This window comes from Prionailurus bengalensis, chromosome D1 (assembly GCF_016509475.1).
Source record: "Prionailurus bengalensis isolate Pbe53 chromosome D1, Fcat_Pben_1.1_paternal_pri, whole genome shotgun sequence".
Classification (NCBI taxonomy): Eukaryota; Metazoa; Chordata; class Mammalia; order Carnivora; family Felidae; genus Prionailurus; species Prionailurus bengalensis.
In genome coordinates, this window is record NC_057346.1 from 101,458,138 (window position 1) to 101,475,932 (window position 17,795).

The following is a 17,795-nucleotide window of genomic DNA, read 5'->3' on the forward strand; positions in this document are numbered from 1 at the left end:
AAAAAAAAAGCTAGTGTGGAGGATAAAAGCTACTTCCCCATCAAAAACATATGGATAAAAAATGAACACTTGTGGGTTAACAGTCTTCAACTGACATGCTTCTCATCATTTCAGTGGAAAACAGGGAAGGATTTGGTGTATTTCAAAACATTATTTTCTGAGATCTCACTAGATTCAGTGCTCATTAAACAGTCTGCCAGGAAAAAGGGATTTGAGTTTCATAACACATTGTGGCTAATTATGTCTGAGGTCTTTCTAGTGATTCAGTGTCAAGCTGTAAATTGTGTAGGAGTCGCTTAAGAATCATATACATCGTGATAGATGTGGATGTTTCTGTGTGATCTGTGAATCAACGTGTGACCTTACGCATCTTTCCACAATGCCTGCACTTTTCCTAAACTTCACAAAAGACATGTCCTAATTCTTTGCGGAAAAAACTTAACTATCTTACGCGTTTTCACGTCTTTTTTTTAAGAGACTGCCAAAAAATGAATCTGAGATCATACAGTGGAGGATAACTATAAATATTTTTCTCCAACCTCAATCAAATGGGAACATGGGCAAGGGAAACTGCTCCAGTGTGACCGAGTTCATTCTCCTCGGATTCTCAGAAGCCCCCGAGTTGAGAGTCGCCCTCTTCTCTGTGTTCCTTCTCATCTATGGAGTCACAGTGCTGGGCAACCTGGGCATGATGGCAGTGATTCAGGTCAGCTCTCACCTTCACACTCCCATGTACTTTTTCCTCAGCCACTTGTCCTTTGTGGACTTTTGCTACTCCACCGTCATCGTGCCAAAGATGCTAACTAATACCTTAAACGAGGACAAAGCCATTTCATTCCTGGGGTGCACCGTGCAATTCTACTTGTTTTGTACATGTGTGGTAAGTGAGGTCTTCCTGTTGGCGGTCATGGCCTATGACCGCTTCGTGGCCATCTGCAACCCACTGTTGTACACGGTCACCATGTCCCGGAATCTATGTTTGGAGCTGGTGTCTTGTTGCTACCTGTGTGGGATGGTGTGTTCTCTGATCCACTTGTGTTTGGCTCTGGAGATCCCATCCTACAGATCAAACGTGATTGACCACTTCTTCTGCGATCTGCCCCCTCTCTTGTCCCTTGCTTGCTCTGATGTCACTATGAATGAACTGCTGCTGTACATCGTGGCCACCTTCAATGAGATCACCACCATCGTGATCATCCTCACCTCCTACTTGCTAATTCTCATCACCATCCTGAGGATGCACTCTGCCGAGGGAAGGCGCAAAGCCTTTTCCACCTGTGCCTCCCACCTCACGGCCATCCTTGTCTTCCACGGAACAATCCTTTTCACTTACTGCCGGCCCAGTTCTGGCAACAGCGTGGATACTGACAAGGTGGCCACGGTGTTCTACACTGTAGTGATTCCCATGCTCAACCCCCTCATCTATAGCCTGCGGAACAAGGATGTGAAGGAAGCGCTCAGAAAAATGGTGAGCTCCAAAATATTTTCCTAGAAAATATTTTCTTTGCGAGACTCAAGTTCCCAAAGGGCAGGCTGGTTGAGCGGTGAATGGGTGGTTGTAGTGTTTGAGTGGAGGGTAGAGCCAGGGGGTAGGTAGTTAAGAGCGATTCTTTTTGATTCACTTACCTTTATGAATCTTCCATTTGCCTCAGAGTTAGGGCTGAGTATATTTCAAATTTTAAGCCTACTTCTTTTCTTTTCTTCAATCTATAATCTTTGAAATGGATAGGAGTAATGGATTCCTAAGACATGTTTGGTTTGCTTTATAACCTTCATAAGCTTAATGAAGAACTCTTGAGAATCATGCTCTCTTTCAGTATCTATGATGGAAAATTCATGCCTTTTCAAAATTGAATTCCTGCCATTTTACAATGAAGAACACATCTTTGTCCAACAGTTGATACATAGAGTGAGATTTCCACATGCACACATGTCATTTTTATCTTTTTATTCTTTTTGATACATTTATTGCTTATTTTTTGTTTTCCTTATTATTTGTCTCAGTGTACAGTGTTTTTGGAACTTCAGATGGTATCTCATCTGAAAAAGTGGAGTTAATCTTAATTATTTCACAAGGATGTTAGTAAAATTAAATTGCATGTCATGTGCAAAGAGCCTAGAATAATCCCTGGCACATAAATAGTTTTCTGTTTCTCTCTCTTCCTTCCCTTATATTGTCCTAATATTACATATATACTTTTGGTCACATGTGCGTGCACACACACACACACACACACAGATTTGCCATCATTGAATAACCCTTACTACAAGTAGCTGCATTTCTGACTTAAGTCACTTGTCACATTTTTGTTGTTTGTTTCCTCAATTTTTGTCTCCATTATAACTCTCCATTTGGATCAAACGCTGTCACTTAAAATTGGATTCTAAGCTATTTGTAGAAAACATAAATATTTCATTTTCAAGCCAAAATATGGAGAGGCTAAATGTCAATAAACTGATGAATGGACAAAGAAGATGTGATATATCTATATCTATATCTATATCTGTATCTATATCTATATCTATATCTATATCTATATCTATATCTATCTCTATCTCTATATCTATATCTATATCATCTATATCTATATGTATATCATCTATATCTATATCTATATCTATATTTATATCTATATCTATATCATCTATATCTAGAGAGAGAGAGAGAGAGGAATATTACTGAGCCACCAAAAAGAGTGAAATCTTGCCATTTGCAACAACCTGGATGGAATTAGAGAGCATTATGCTGAGTGAAATAAGTCAGTCAAAGGCAAATACCATATTATTTTCTCTCATATGTGGAATTTAAGAAACAAAGCAGATGAACATAGTGGGGAAAAAAGAGGCTAAACCATAGAATAGTCTCTTAACTATAGGGAAGAAACTGAATGTTGCCAGATGGGAGGTGGGTGGGGGGATGGATTAAACGTGTGATGGGTACTAAGGAGGGCACTTGTGGTGAGCACTGGGTGTTGGATGTAAGTGATAAATCACTGAATTCTACATCTGGAATTGATATTACACTGTATGTTAACTAAATGGAATTTAAATAAAAACCTGACAAAAATCATTTTCAGGGTGCATACTGGACTTTATTTTACATCCCTGTGGTTCCTGAATTAATTCTGCTATGACAGTGTGTGACAGCTTCGTGGCCATTTGCAACACTTTGCATTACACAGGTGCTGTGCCCCAGAAACCCCGTGCCCTACTACAGGTTGTATCATATGCATGGGGAGTAGCATGTTTCCTGAAACTCACATGTTCTGCTTTCGAGGTATCTTTTAGTGGTTCATCACAATCAGTCACTACTGTGAGTTCTCCTCACTAATGTCTCTTTCTTATCCTGAGTCTTACGTCAGCCAGTTGCTTCTCGCTGCTTCTCACAATGAGGTGAGCACAGAGCTCTTCTTCCTCCCGTCTTATGGGGTTTTCATTGCCACCTCTCCAGACACATTCATCAGGTGAGCATCAAGAAATCCTCTTCAACTGTCAGCTTCACACTTGACCGATCACCGTTTTCTACAGCACCATTCTCTTCTCCTAGTCTCTGCCCTACCTCCTAAACCTCCAGGCACACAAAGTGTTACCTGTTATATACGGTGGTGATCCTTGTGTTGAAGCCCTGATCTATAGACTGAGATATAAGGATATCAAAGACACAGACACTTTTTTTTTTCATAGTGAATGGTAAACACTTACCTGTTATTATAGAACATCTTTCTGTGATTTTTGAAGGAGCTGTCAATCAAGCTCATTTTTAAACATCACTTAGATTTTCCAAAAGACAGAATACTTACAATGGGAAGAATATGAATTTTAGGTCTGAGAAATCATACCTGCCTCTGATAATATAAAATCAGCCGGTTGGTTTATCTGAACCAGTCTTTATCTACAAAAATGATATAATGTGATGTAACTCATGGAGTGGAATGTGAAAAAAAAATAAAACGTAGACAACATATCTGGCATTTGTATATGTGCAATACATGCTAGTTGTATTCTCTTCTCTTCACTGCTAAGCGATAGGTTGCAGGTGTTAAATACACAGCCACTTTTGTAGTTTAAATTCAATGAAATAGATGACAGGAAAGAAATACATAGCCTTCTTTTCAAAAACCTCACAAGCCAGTAGTATTAGTAAATATCATAATGTTTGGTCAGGAGACACTTCAAAATCATATGTGGATATCAAAGAGATTATTTCATAATTGCGTGCATCCTTTGCTTGACCTTGAAGGATGGGCAGGTTTTGAAAAGACACAGAAGAGAAAGACACAAGGTGTATTCAGGAGTAAAGAACAGGAACAACATTCGAGAGGTGACCATGAATAATAAAGCCAATGATTCAGCAATATTGTGAGCTACTGTTTTATGTCATATGCATTCAAGGTATCTTGTTAGGTGCTGGAAGGAATGAGAATTTGCATAAGATACACTTATTATTCTCAATTCCTTCAAAAAGAACTCCTGTGTGGATGGTGCAAATATTACAAGAAGTTTAGAAATACTAGCGTGTTTCCTAGAATAGTGAGAACAAAAACAAACCAAATATATTCACGTTCTATGTTTTAGGCTCCCTAAACATTTATTTTCCTTAAATGTTGTTTTAAATTGTCATTTGTAAATTATAATCCTAACAAGTAATTAATCAAACCTAGGTTATTGTGTCTATTAGGAAAGATTAGCTTTTCTCTGGTAGTAGTAACATTTATTATAAGATGGCCTCATAGATAAAGGTGTCTAATTTTCAAAAATCTTATGACATCATATTTATCTTTCTTCTGTCATTAATTTTGCTTGAACTACTTACGTATCCTTTGTTTGGTACTCTTTGTCATTGGTAAATCCCAAATTAGTCCAGAAAATTATTATGAGAAAAAATAATAGCTGTGTTTGTTGAAGGTAACATAAACACTGGATAATAACCTTATATTGGTTCATGAAATAATTTGGAATGGTTCTGTGATCTTAAACTTACAGTAATTAATTAAAGTCAACTTATTTCAGAAATAGAACTATATAATTATGACCCAAACTATCTTATATATTTGCATATATTCACGTATATGAAACTGCCTTCTTTTACACATTGTCACTTGATTTGAACTTACCTGGAATGCTTGCAGAAAAGTAGCAGAAATGTTATATTGTTCTTGACTGGAGTCGATGATGAAAATGAAAACTAACCTATGAAATTTAATAGATGCTTCTAAGTGTTTAGAGGGAAATATATGTCTTTAAATAACTGTATTAGAAATGAAGAAAACTCTCAAAATTAGAATCTTAGCTTCCACATTAAGAATCAAAAAAAAAAAAAAGAAAAGAAAAGAAAAAGAAAAAAGAACAAGAGAGGTTATAATAAAGACCAGATTATCAGTCAATAAGGTAGGAAAATAAAAAGTAGAGATCATTGAGTTTGCACTGTGAAAAGATTACTACCATTGACAAAATTTTAGCTAGAATTACTAGGAGAAAAGGAAACCAGAAACAAATTAGTACAATTAGTAAGGATAGTAATCTTGCAAAAATTGTATGCCAACAATTTAGTCAACTTAGACGATACAGACAGATTTGAAAAAGATAAATTTTCCCAAGCTGACAAAGAAGTAGAAAATCTGAATAGACATGTGACAATAAATTCAATCTGTAATGAAAATATTCTCACACTCCCTCCATCAATATCCAGACAATTACTGTTACTAAATATCTATGTAGGCAATAACACTGGTTGTTACACAGATGGCTTCACCAGTTACTTTTACCAAATAACTACATAAGCAATGGTACCAATTGTGAGTTACTTTATTTAGGAGACAGAGACCGTGATCCTTTTTCCAATTCATTCAGTTATATCAGTATTACCCTGATACCAAAGCCAAACAAAGACAACACACAGAGGAAAACAGAAACCAAAATCCCTCATGGATACAAACCCAAGAATTCTCAACAAATCCTTGTATCCAATAATAATATAAAATAGATGCACTAAAACATATCAAAGGCTTATGAACCACACCAAGGGAGATTTATCTCAGAAATGCGAAGTTGGTTTAACATATGAAAAACAATGTAATATATCACTTACATAGAATGATGGAGATGGGGAACTGGATGGAATGTCTCCTCAGCCTTGGGTGCCATCTTGGGCACATCAATTTTGTAAAATATAATCATATTATATGGTAGTTGTAAGAATACCAATTTATTTCCTTGAAATTACATTTTACCACATATACCTTTACAAATTTATGTGCACAGCTAGTGATACACAGAGACAAATGGAAAACTGTGGCTTAGATTGATCTTTTAAAGTCAGAAGAACACATCTGGGAAAGATATCTGAGGGGTCCCATTTGATGACATCCACTTTGCACATGCATTAGAAAAAAAATGCAGTCTCAGAAATCTCTCTGGATTTATTTATTTTTTTCCATACATTCATATGGGTGGAAAACCAGATGGGCCTCAATTTCTTTTATTGATCATTTATTTTGAATGTGTCCAAGTTTCAACCGCCTGTAAGATAAGCATAAAAACTGGAATTGCTCTCCTGGCTGGTTACTAGGAAGCTAAAGTAAGTGAATATTTGTATAATAGTTAGAATGGGTTCCAACACATAACAATTGTGAGTTATTATATGGTTTTCTGACCACTGGAGTCATTATTTTTTTTGTTATTTAAAGGAATTCTGGGGGCGCCTGGGTGGTGCAGTCGGTTAAGCGTCCAACTTCAGCCAGGTCACTATCTCGCGGTCCGTGAGCTCGAGCCCCCCGTCAAGCTCTGGGCTGATGGCTCGGAGCCTGGAGCCTGTTTCCGATTCTGTGTCTCCCTCTCTCTCTGCCCCTCCCCCGTTCATGCTCTGTCTCTCTCTGTCCCAAAAATAAATAAAAAACGTTGAAAAAAAATTAAAAAAAAATTTAAAAAAATAAAGGAATTCTGATGCAGCTGTAGTTCCTGTGCCCTACAGGAATCTAGGGGATGTTGTAATGTTATAAGAAAGGAAGAACTTCTAAGAGATATGCATGGCATGTCATTATGGCAATATGAGCTGTGTCTCACACATACGACACTTAATGTGACCTCTATCATGTAGCACCACAAATTCTGGGAGGAGGCATATGTGGTTTTAAACCATTGTTTCCCAATTTGGGATAATTTAAAAAATAAATTTCCTGATGATATTCCATAGAGATGAGCTATTAGTTGTGTTATATCATACATCACCTTGGTTTAATTTTTATACATTTTGTTATACCATAGAGATTAGTAATTGTTTTGGAGCTTAATGGGCCCATTCCCCAGGAGCTTAAATTACAGTACAAGTAAGTGTCTGCCTGCTATATACATCTTATATCTTCAGCACCAGGGACAAAATGTAGGTCACTCAGGTTTGTTAGCAAGAACTAGGTTTTGGTTACTTGAAAATAGAAATGAATATATTTTGTCTGTAAACAATTATTTTAAAGATATATTGAACTCAACTCTCTTCTAATTAGAGAATGTTTTAACAGGACCCATATTTCTGTGCAGTTACTGTTTAGAGTGCTTTTGTATTTTGGTATTCAGAAACAATTAATGGTGAATTTGGAACCGTTTTCTCTGTAACATAAAACATGGATGTGTGTAAAAGAATGCTAAATGAACAAATGGTATCTCTCTCTCTCTCTCTCTCTCTCTCTCATCTCTTACCACCCATTTTTCAGACCGATCTCTATCACAGCATCTAACATGTATGACCATTGAGAGCGTGAGGTTTGCATTTCTGTTCCTGCCAGATGGTTATCGAGAGTCAGGACTTATGAACTCTCTGTGTTTAGAAAAAGAGATGAATTCTTTTGGATTTGTTTGGGTTTGTTATGAAATGGTTTCTTATTATCAGCCTAGGAGATTATGAAGCAAAACATTTGCCAGGTTGAATATCCTCTTTGAGAAGTAGGCAAGTAGGTCAGGTATTTTGCTTTGTTTTGTTTTTGTTCTTGGCCAGGTAATGAAAAACCGTGACTTAAGGGAAGTGATATGTTTCCATGTCTTTAAGGTTCGCTCAAGAGACTGAGAAGATACCAAGATATGCTTCCATTCCAGAACCTCTTCACTCAATTTTCATTATGCATAAGTGGAGAAGTCATGATTCTAGTCCTCGTGCTGTCTAGAAGTGGGAGCAGAGAATAGAATCCCTCAATTTTTATTTGCATTTTCCTTTAGGAAGGGCCTCAGTGGTAGATCTCCCTTATATAGAGCATACAATGTAATCATTTTTGCAACCAACTACTTAAACAATCTCTATCATGTGTATTCATATCTCTATAGGTGCATCTTCATTTGCGTCTATATGTATATGCTGAGTGTACTATTCAGTATCCTTTTTATTTAAAAAAAAACACCTCATAAATGGGATTTTACATAGCATGATAATTTTCTGTCCTAGATATGACACCCCAAAGTTTAACACTTGCTCCACTTCTGAAAATATTTTTATGGTAAATATTATAAACAGTAATGCAATACAGTTTTGGACATGATTTTTCACAACTTTATCAATGTAACTAAATATCTTTTAATAGCTTATGAGGGATAAAATCTAACAAAAAATATTAGATAGCTTTTATTGTTGTCAGGGTCAAGATTTGGATATATGTCCCTTCATTACTTTCCAGAAAAAGGTATTCAAGAGATCTATCTCTCTGAATCTTTATTAGCATAGATAGTTATTATTATAATTGATTAAGCTAGTAAATCAATTAACCACATAGTTGATTTGATAGGCACAATTCTCACTTTCAATGTATATTTTAAATCTCTTGTTTCATAATTCAGATTTTAACGAGTTTTTGTGAGCCACAAACATCAAAAATTCTATCACACTTTTCCATAATAGAATATGAAAAAACTTTGTCTCAAATTTATGTTCCTGATAGAGTCACGTAAAAATAAAAAACAAAAGAGTGTTTGGAGAATCAGAGTAGGTGTTACTCTCCTGGACAGAGCTTATTAAGTTTCTTCAGAGAAGACATGCTAGGGTCTGTATGGCTTTGAAATATATCATTGAATCTATCTTAAATTCCACCCAGAAACTGAACTTAATCATAGATAAACTGATAGATAAAGGTTGGAATCATTCAAGGTTTCTGCTGATGCCTAAGTCAACTTTGGTCAGTGGGATCCACTGAGACTTTTAAACTTTTGAATTACTTGACCACTGTGTTTCTGTTATATCTTATAGATACATTGTTTGATACCAACGTTATATTTTTCTGAAATTAATGTTAGCCTGTTTTTTCCTCCCTTTTTAGAAGAAAGACAATATTTATCATTTGTTTTCCTAAGTCCAACACCTGGCAGGAATGGGCACGGGAAACTGCTCCAGTGTGACCGAGTTCATTCTCCTCGGATTCACAGAAGCCCCTGAGTTGAGAGTTGCCCTCTTCTCTGTGTTCCTTCTCAGCTATGGAGTCACGGTGCTGGGCAACCTGGGCATGATGGCAGTGATTCAGGTCAGCTGTCACCTTCACACTCCCATGTACTTTTTCCTCAGCCACTTGTCCTTTGTGGACTTTTGCTACTCCACTGTCATCGTGCCAAATGTGCTCTCCAGTATCTTAAACAAGGGCAAAGCCATCTCCTTCCTGGGATGCATGGTGCAATTCTATTTCTTTTGTGCCTATGCAATCACTGAGGTCTTCCTTTTGGCTGTGATGGCCTATGACCGCTTCGTGGCCATCTGCAACCCACTGTTGTACATGGTCACCATGTCCCGGAATCTATGTTTGGAGCTGGTGTCTTGTTGCTACCTGTGTGGGATGGTGTGTTCTCTGATCCACTTGTGTTTGGCTCTGGAGATCCCATCCTACAGATCAAACGTGATTGACCACTTCTTCTGCGATCTGCCCCCTCTCTTGTCCCTTGCTTGCTCTGATGTCACTATGAATGAACTGCTGCTGTACATCGTGGCCACCTTCAATGAGATCACCACCCTAGTGATCATCCTCACCTCCTACTTGCTAATTCTCATCACCATCCTGAGGATGCACTCTGCCGAGGGAAGGCGCAAAGCCTTTTCCACCTGTGCCTCCCACCTCACAGCCATCCTTGTCTTCCACGGAACAATCCTTTTCACTTACTGCCGGCCCAGTTCTGGCAACAGTATGGATACTGACAAGGTGGCCACGGTGTTCTACACTGTAGTGATTCCCATGCTCAACCCCCTCATCTATAGCCTGCGGAACAAGGATGTGAAGGAAGCACTCAAGAAAGTGTTGGGATCTAGATTACCTTTTGAAAAACTATTTTCTTAACTAGACTCAGAGTCTAGTCTCTCATCAGAGACTTTAATGACGGGCTGGATTTGGGTGGGTGTGAATGGAAAAGTAAAGTAAGGAAATAAAACTTGAGGACTCTGCATGCTGTTTTGTTTTCCACTTGGTTATCTAATTAAGCCATATAATATCTTTTATGGATAATTTAAATACACCTTTTATGGGACCGTATCTGTGTTATTCTTATATCAGTAGTGTAGCTTTGCAATTAATTGTTATGCAAAAAATATTTTCCAAATGGTTCAACATGATAAAACTTTAGAATAACTACATGTAAATTTTTCTAAAGGAGAATACTTGAGGTATTTTCCATTTGCTGGTAATTTCACCATGCTGCTCCTGATCTTGAAAATGTCAAAAAAAAAAAAAAAGAAAAAGAAAAAAAGAAAAAGAAAAAGAAAAGAAAACAAAAGAAAAGAAAAGAAGAGAAAATAAAAGGTCAAGATTTCTGTTATAATAAACCTGATAACGACAGGAAGTTCAGGGGTGCCTGGGTGGCTTGCTTGGTTGAGTGTCCGACTTCAGCTCAGGTCATGATCTCACAGTTTGTGAGTTTGAGCCCCACGTCAGGCTCTGTGTTGATAGCTCAGAGCCTGGAGTCTGCTTCAGATTCTGTGTTTCCTCCTCTCTCTGCCCGTCCCATGCTCATGCTCTGTCTCCCTCTGTCTCTCAATAATAAATAAACGTTAAGGAAAAAAAAAATTTTTAAAAAGGAAGTTCAGAGGAGTAGACATTTTTTTTTGGTTTGTTTGTATTTTGTTTTAATGTGACTGCAGTTTCAAGAACCACTTTTAAAACATCCTTATCATTCTTTGTGAACTATCTCCTCTCTGCACTGAAATTTCTCATAGTTCTGGTAGTTTGGCTCTATTCCCAGTTCCTTTGGAAGGCCATATTTATTGTTCAATGAAGAATCATGGTGCACCGACTTTATGCTACTCATTCATCTAGGAGCTTGGGATATATTAGTGAACAAAGCAATGAATGATCTTTGCTTTCCTGGAACTTTTATTTTAGCAGGCAATATACAATTAAAGAAATTAATTATTATTAAAAATACATTTGAGCCATGTGAAGTATTTTAATCACTCAATTGGGTAGTAGAGTAACTCCTAAAGTAAAACAGTATGTTCATAGAAGATTTCACTGGAAAGCTGCATTTGAACAAAAACTTAAGGGAAAGCATTTCAGTATGCAGGAAACATGAGGAGAAAAGACCATAAAGAAAGAGTCAGTAATATTTTTTGGAAAACATAAAGCAATACACAAAATCAAAGAGGTCAGACTAGATAGAAGAAGCAGAGGTGGTTAAGAGTAATAGAATAGGACAAGGTTTCAAAGGGACTATTTTCCCAACTTGATATTTAACTTTTTAAATGTTTATGCTTTAACTCAGTGAATCATGATGACTTAAGGAGGGATCTTCACCCTTCTCCAACAGGGTCAGAGTGGATGGCAGGGAGGAAGACACTTATGCCTGCTATATGGTAGCCACTCAGTATTTGATAAGGATGGTTTTTATAATTCCATAACTTTTATAATGGTTGTAGGTATATATGGGACTAATCAGGGGTTGGAGAAGTGATTTTAAAATATAACATTTTGGGGGCACCTGGATGGCTCAGTCGGCTAGGTGTCTGACTCTTGGTTTTGGCTCAGGTCATGATCTCATGGTTCATGAGTTCAAATCCCACATTGGGCTCTATGCTGACAGTGTGGAGCCTGCTTGGTATTCTCTCTCTCTCCCTGTCTCTCTGCCCCTTCTACACTCTCTCTCTCCTTTTCTTCTAGACTAAATTAATAAACAAAAATATATTTATGTAATTTTTTGTATAAAATTCTCCTAATGCTGCTCCAGGGTTTTGTAATGCCCGAAGTTCCGAAACCTCCCACAAAAGTCCACCAGAGTCGTAAGTCAAAGCCAAGCGGCAAGGGTCGTTTATTGCAGGTTCGAACCTGGTCCCCCGCGCACTCGTCGCCGGTGACGCAAGAGGCCACGATCAGGGTTGGTACAGCGTTTTTATAGACAGAGACAAATAGCACAGGAGAGGTTTCAAATTATGAGGGGCCTGATTAGTTGATTTTAAAGTAAGGACATTTGTTGTTCTCTGATTGGGCGTCCTTTGTCTGTCCTTTGGCGGGAAGGCTTTGTCCATTACTTGTGGCGGGAGGAAAAAGGGGGAAGGGGGAAGGGGGTAGGGTAGGTGAGGAATGTGCTAAGCAAGCAGGTTTACAGAAGCGAGAAATGCCGGTTAGTTTATGTACAATCACTCATTCCATCACATATCAGACTACATTTAGGAAGGTTTACAACCCATTCTACTACACAGCGGGTTACATTCAGGAAAGGCCTCACAATGCTCGTAGCAAACAGCAAGCAAAACAGACTTCTCAGCAATTGTATTTCTTATCAAAGATCCATAATAAGCAGAAAAGAGAACTTTAGCTTTAAACTAAGGCAGGGCTGTCATTTGGATTTAAAGCTGTTCTTTTCAGTTTCAAGCATTACATCAGAGAAAAATGATTAATTTTAATTGTTTATTTCATGACCTCAAGAGAATGGGGCAAGGCATAATCTCTAGGGCTCATGTCCCAAAGGTTGCACTATAGATATAAAAATATATCATCAGTCCCAACCAAGAGTGGCCTTACTTTTGCCATCAGCAGGTTTGTTTTCAGATTCTAGAGACCGATTGATATTAATTTCAATGTAGGGTATCTGGGAAGCAGCACGGTAGGGAAACTTACCCTTAGTTCTAGACAGTTCTTGAGAATTATTTAGTCACTACAAAAGTAACATATCTGAACCAGCAAGGAAGAGAAAGTACATTTATGCTACACGGTTTTGTCTTAGAGGGCCTGGCTCAGATGAACAAGGGCTACCCTGGGTGGGAGGATAGAAGAGGTCTGAGAACTTCAGGAATGTGCATTGTTCTGTTTCTGTAAGTTACAGAAGATATAGTCAAGGTAGGATAGAGAAGATTTAAGTAAAATGAAACTAGCAGAGATTGAATAGACTCTCTAGTGAAAAAAATTAAAAGGGGCCAGCTTTAATTAAGATGATAAAGCAGAAAAAAATTAGAGAAAAATTAGAACAAAATAGGGAAAACAAAGGTAAGAAGATTCCAGCTGTTATATTTCTTGGACTCAATGGTAGAGAAAGATTTTACCAACCATGTAATAATAGTATTTGGGATGCAAGAATCATCATGTTGAATATCACGTTCATTTAAAATGAAACCTGAAAAGCCTTAGTCAGTTAAATATTATATTAAGCAAGAAGTGTGATAATGAGAACGTCTAGCTTCATGATGGATGTCTTTTGAGGTTGTCTTTACTACTCAGATGTATGACTGACTATAGGGACAGAGAGGTCCATTAAGCTCTCAGTCTTGAATATGATCTGATATCTTTATTGATAAGCCATCTGAAACTATTTCTTGGGTTGTGGGACCAGAGATAGCCTTAACAGAGAGATGATTAACAGTTTCCTGGTATCTAGACCTAGAACATGGGTCAGAGTCTGGTGTGTAGGAATGGACACATGGCTGGAGCTCCAATCAGGGCACTAGTCACAGATACATAGATTAGTCCCTACTTGCATATCGTTGGGAAAGTCAAGGTTTCTTTTATCACCCCTAGAATAAGGAAGTGGGCATGATTATCTTTATCACCTATTATAATTATTTATCAAGCGATGAGGAAAGATTGACAATTAAGAGCCCATTTGTTGAGAAGAATATCCTGAAAAACAAGTTAAGGTTTATTTGATATCAGATTTACTGAGTCAGAAAGAAAAAGATTAAAGTACTTTGTGAAATGTAACGTAAAGTGTTATGGGTGTTTTTTCTTAATGTCATAGTGTAAACATATGTTGTAGACATTAATTTGTTTGGAAATTCCTCATTTTTGTACTGATTATAAGGTTGGCATAATCAGTCATTATATTATCCTAGGTGTATCTTTTATGAACTTCTAATGTTCAAGGGAAACTGAAAACTTTATGGGAAGTTTGATTTAAAAACCATAAATCCCTTTATCTCATATACTACTTATAAATATTAAAATTTACAGTTGAGAACTTAAACAATCTTTAAAGGTTTTATCTATCAACTTATTTTTTTATTTGTTTGTTTGTTTGTTTGTTTATTTATTTATTTACATAATCTCTACACCCAATGTGGGTCTTGAACTTAAAACACCGAGATCAAGAGTCGCATGCTCTAGTCAGCCAGGCACCCCAAAGACTTAAAATTTTTTAATTCAATAATTATATTGTTTTTTAACTTAAAGAGCATTTAAAAACTGTTTTTGCATATTTTCAAATATTAGTTAGCATATCTTGCTAACAAACACATAAAGAAATTATTAAAAGACATTTTGCTTCATCTTCAGTGGTGTAAGGGGCAGGTAGGCAAGCTTCTTAGATGTTCACTCTCTTTAATATTTTTATTTTCAGGACCAGTTCAGATTCTGACAGGCAGAAACCATCATGTTACTGTCAGAGAGAAATAAAACTGGGGCTGTGTTCACTCTCTTGGGCTTCTCAGATTACCCAGAGCTGAAAGTCCCTCTCTTCTTGATTTTTTTGGCCATCTACAGTGTCACTGTTGTAGGAAATATTGGGATGATAGTTATAATCAAGATTAACTCCAAACTGCACACCCCCATGTACTTTTTCCTCAGCCACCTCTCATTTGTGGATTTCTGCTATTCCTCCATCATTGTTCCCAAGACCCTGGCAAACCTAGTTGTAGAAGACAGGACCATTTCACTTTCAGGATGTGTAGTCCAATTCTTTTTCTTTTGTACCTTTGTGGTAGCTGAATCCTTTTTATTAGCTGTGATGGCCTATGACCGCTTTGTGGCCATCTGCAACCCTCTGCTCTACACAGCGGCTATGTCCCAGAAAGTCTGTGACATGCTGGTGGTCGGATCATACGCATGGGGAGTAGCATGTTCCCTGATACTCACATGTTCTGCTGTCAGATTATCTTTCCAGGGTTTCAACACAATCAATCACTTCTTCTGTGAGTTCTCTGCATTGCTGTCCCTGTCTTGCTCTGATATTTATATCAATCAGTTGCTGCTTTTCATTTTTGCCACCTTTAATGAGGTCAGTACACTGCTCATCATTCTCATGTCTTATGTGTTTATCATTGTCACCATCCTCAAGATGCGTTCAGCCAGTGGTCGTCGCAAAGCCTTCTCCACCTGTGCCTCCCACCTGACAGCCATCACTATCTTCCACGGAACCATCCTCTTCCTCTACTGTGTTCCTAACTCCAAAAACTCCAGGCATACAGTCAAAGTGGCGTCTGTGTTTTACACAGTGGTGATCCCTATGCTGAATCCCTTGATCTACAGTCTGAGAAATAAGGACGTCAAGGATACAGTCGGCAAGATAATGGATACTAAAGTCTTTTTTTCTTAAGCATGATATTTGACTAGAGTTTGGCCCTGAAATATAAATCGTGTACCCATAAACATTGATTATAAAGATACATTTAAAAATAATGAAGAGTCAGTGTACAATGAAAAGAATGCAGATTTTTATTCAAAGAGACTGACCTTGATGCTCTCTCTTGCTTACTGGAAAAAAAAGTCAGCAATCCCCCTCATCTTTGGTTTTTAATCCACAAAAATGAGGTAACATAAATTAGCTCCTAATCTGATTGTAAAGTCTAAAAGGTAATATAAATATTATGTGGATACTTTGTATAATATCAATAAACATTAATTTCATTTCCCTTTCTTGTAACATACCTGGAATAGACTAGGCTCTCAATAAACATATGGATTTATCTCCTAAAAGTAAAAGTAGCAGTTAAAATGGGACATAGCATTCCTTTCTACGCAACGTAAAACCCAGTGTTAACAGTAGGGCAGTGAAGAAAGTGGCCTTTGTAGAAAGTGGGAATGAAAAGTACCACCAAGTGTTTAAATGAAAGAAAAGTTCAAGTCCCTTGGGGACTCTGAATAACCCCTCCAAAAACTAGGTGTTATTTGAACTTGGCTTTGGATAACAAGATGAACAGAGTTTTAGGACACAACATATGAGTTTTATTCAGAAGAGCAAAGCATTGCAAAATCAGGGAGGTCAGAATGCAATACTGAGTCACATCAAACAAACATTTTATTGAATGATTACTATATAACATGTGTGTGTGTGTGTTGCAGTGTGTGTGTGTGTGTGTGTGTGTGTGTGCGCATGTGTTGCATTGTGTGTATAGGTTACTGGGCATGAGTGGAAGGTTGATAAGACACGGTCTATATCCTGAATGTGTTTTCAAAGGAGCTCCATTGTGGCAGTTTGATAAGCTATCATAGGCTCCACCAAAGGCTTAAAGATGTTAGATTGGATTTCACAAACTCTCTTTATTTATTTTTTTAGAGGAAAGAGAGAGTGAAGGGCAGAGGGAGAAAGAGAGCAAGAGAGAGAGAGATTCTTAAGCAGGTTCTATGCTTAGCACAGAGCCTGATGTAGGGCCAAGTCCCACAATCTTGGAATCATGACCTTAGTCAAAATCAAGAGTTGGATGCTCAACTGACGATCCACCCAGGAGCCCCTGGATTTCAGAATATCTTATATGCAAAAAATAAGCATAATGAGTTCCTGCCCATCCTACGTTTCATACTATAATTCTGCCTATGAAGATGTCAAAAACATTATCAAAACTTTATTAATTATTTTCCTAAACATGAGCATAATCTTTGAATCCTTCTCAACTAAACTTCTACCTTAAAAAAAAGTTCTCAAAACTAATTGTTTATATACTTTAGTCAAAATACAATAAAAATAAAAATACTAATTAGCATCAAGGCCTACTTAATCTGGCAAATTTAAAACACCAGATTTCTATAATATTAATAACACAGTTTACTTAAATACCTTGCACGTGCTTCTCTTTCTCTCTACTCAATATAGATAGTTAAAATTGCAAACAAATTATTACTATATTGAAAAACATAAATTTCCTGGTATTCTGGTAAGGGAGAACAATTTTATATGGGCTCAATAAAGTTACTTGAAATGTGCATATTATTTTGAACTTATGATCATTATTAAAATGTTCTATTTATATACATCATAAAATAAGGAATCACTTAAATAACCATTTTACATGGAAAGATACAATCTAAGAAACAGTGTTTTAGAAATGGATGTCTGAGGAGGGAATGCATTTCTCTTCTTTGACTTCGGTTTCTCTGCATATCCACAAATTTCTCTTTCACTTTCCTTTGGTCCTTTTTTTATTTTCAAGACACTCAGTACATTTTAGTGAGCCTTTTAGTTTACAACATGAGGTGAAAGGATAGTCAGTCCTCTTTAACCAATATTTTACACAGCTGTAGGGAAATATTTCAAACTTTAGGGAATTATAACAGATTACATATATTACAGGTTGGGAAGCAGGTAAACAATATCTTCATTCTTCAATTTTCCAGTTGAGTCTTCCCTTCCAATAGTATCCAGCT

General features: G+C 37.1%; 3 protein-coding genes across 3 annotated transcripts; all 3 read left to right on the top strand.

Annotated features, from left to right (window-relative positions):
- The first annotated feature begins 556 nt into the window (after positions 1–556).
- LOC122482751 (olfactory receptor 5L1-like) lies at positions 557–1,492 on the top strand. Its single transcript, XM_043579049.1, has one exon. It carries the CDS (start codon positions 557–559, stop codon positions 1,490–1,492), a length of 936 nt encoding a protein of 311 aa, XP_043434984.1.
- Positions 1,493–9,279: 7,787 nt separating this feature from the next.
- Positions 9,280–10,295, top strand: LOC122484328 (olfactory receptor 5L1-like). The gene has a single exon (XM_043582290.1). The coding sequence runs from the start codon at positions 9,345–9,347 to the stop codon at positions 10,293–10,295; it is 951 nt and encodes a 316-aa protein (XP_043438225.1). The 5' UTR covers positions 9,280–9,344.
- Positions 10,296–14,808: 4,513 nt separating this feature from the next.
- On the top strand, positions 14,809–15,750 carry LOC122482753 (olfactory receptor 5D18). The gene has a single exon (XM_043579050.1). The coding sequence runs from the start codon at positions 14,809–14,811 to the stop codon at positions 15,748–15,750; it is 942 nt and encodes a 313-aa protein (XP_043434985.1).
- Positions 15,751–17,795: the final 2,045 nt, after the last annotated feature.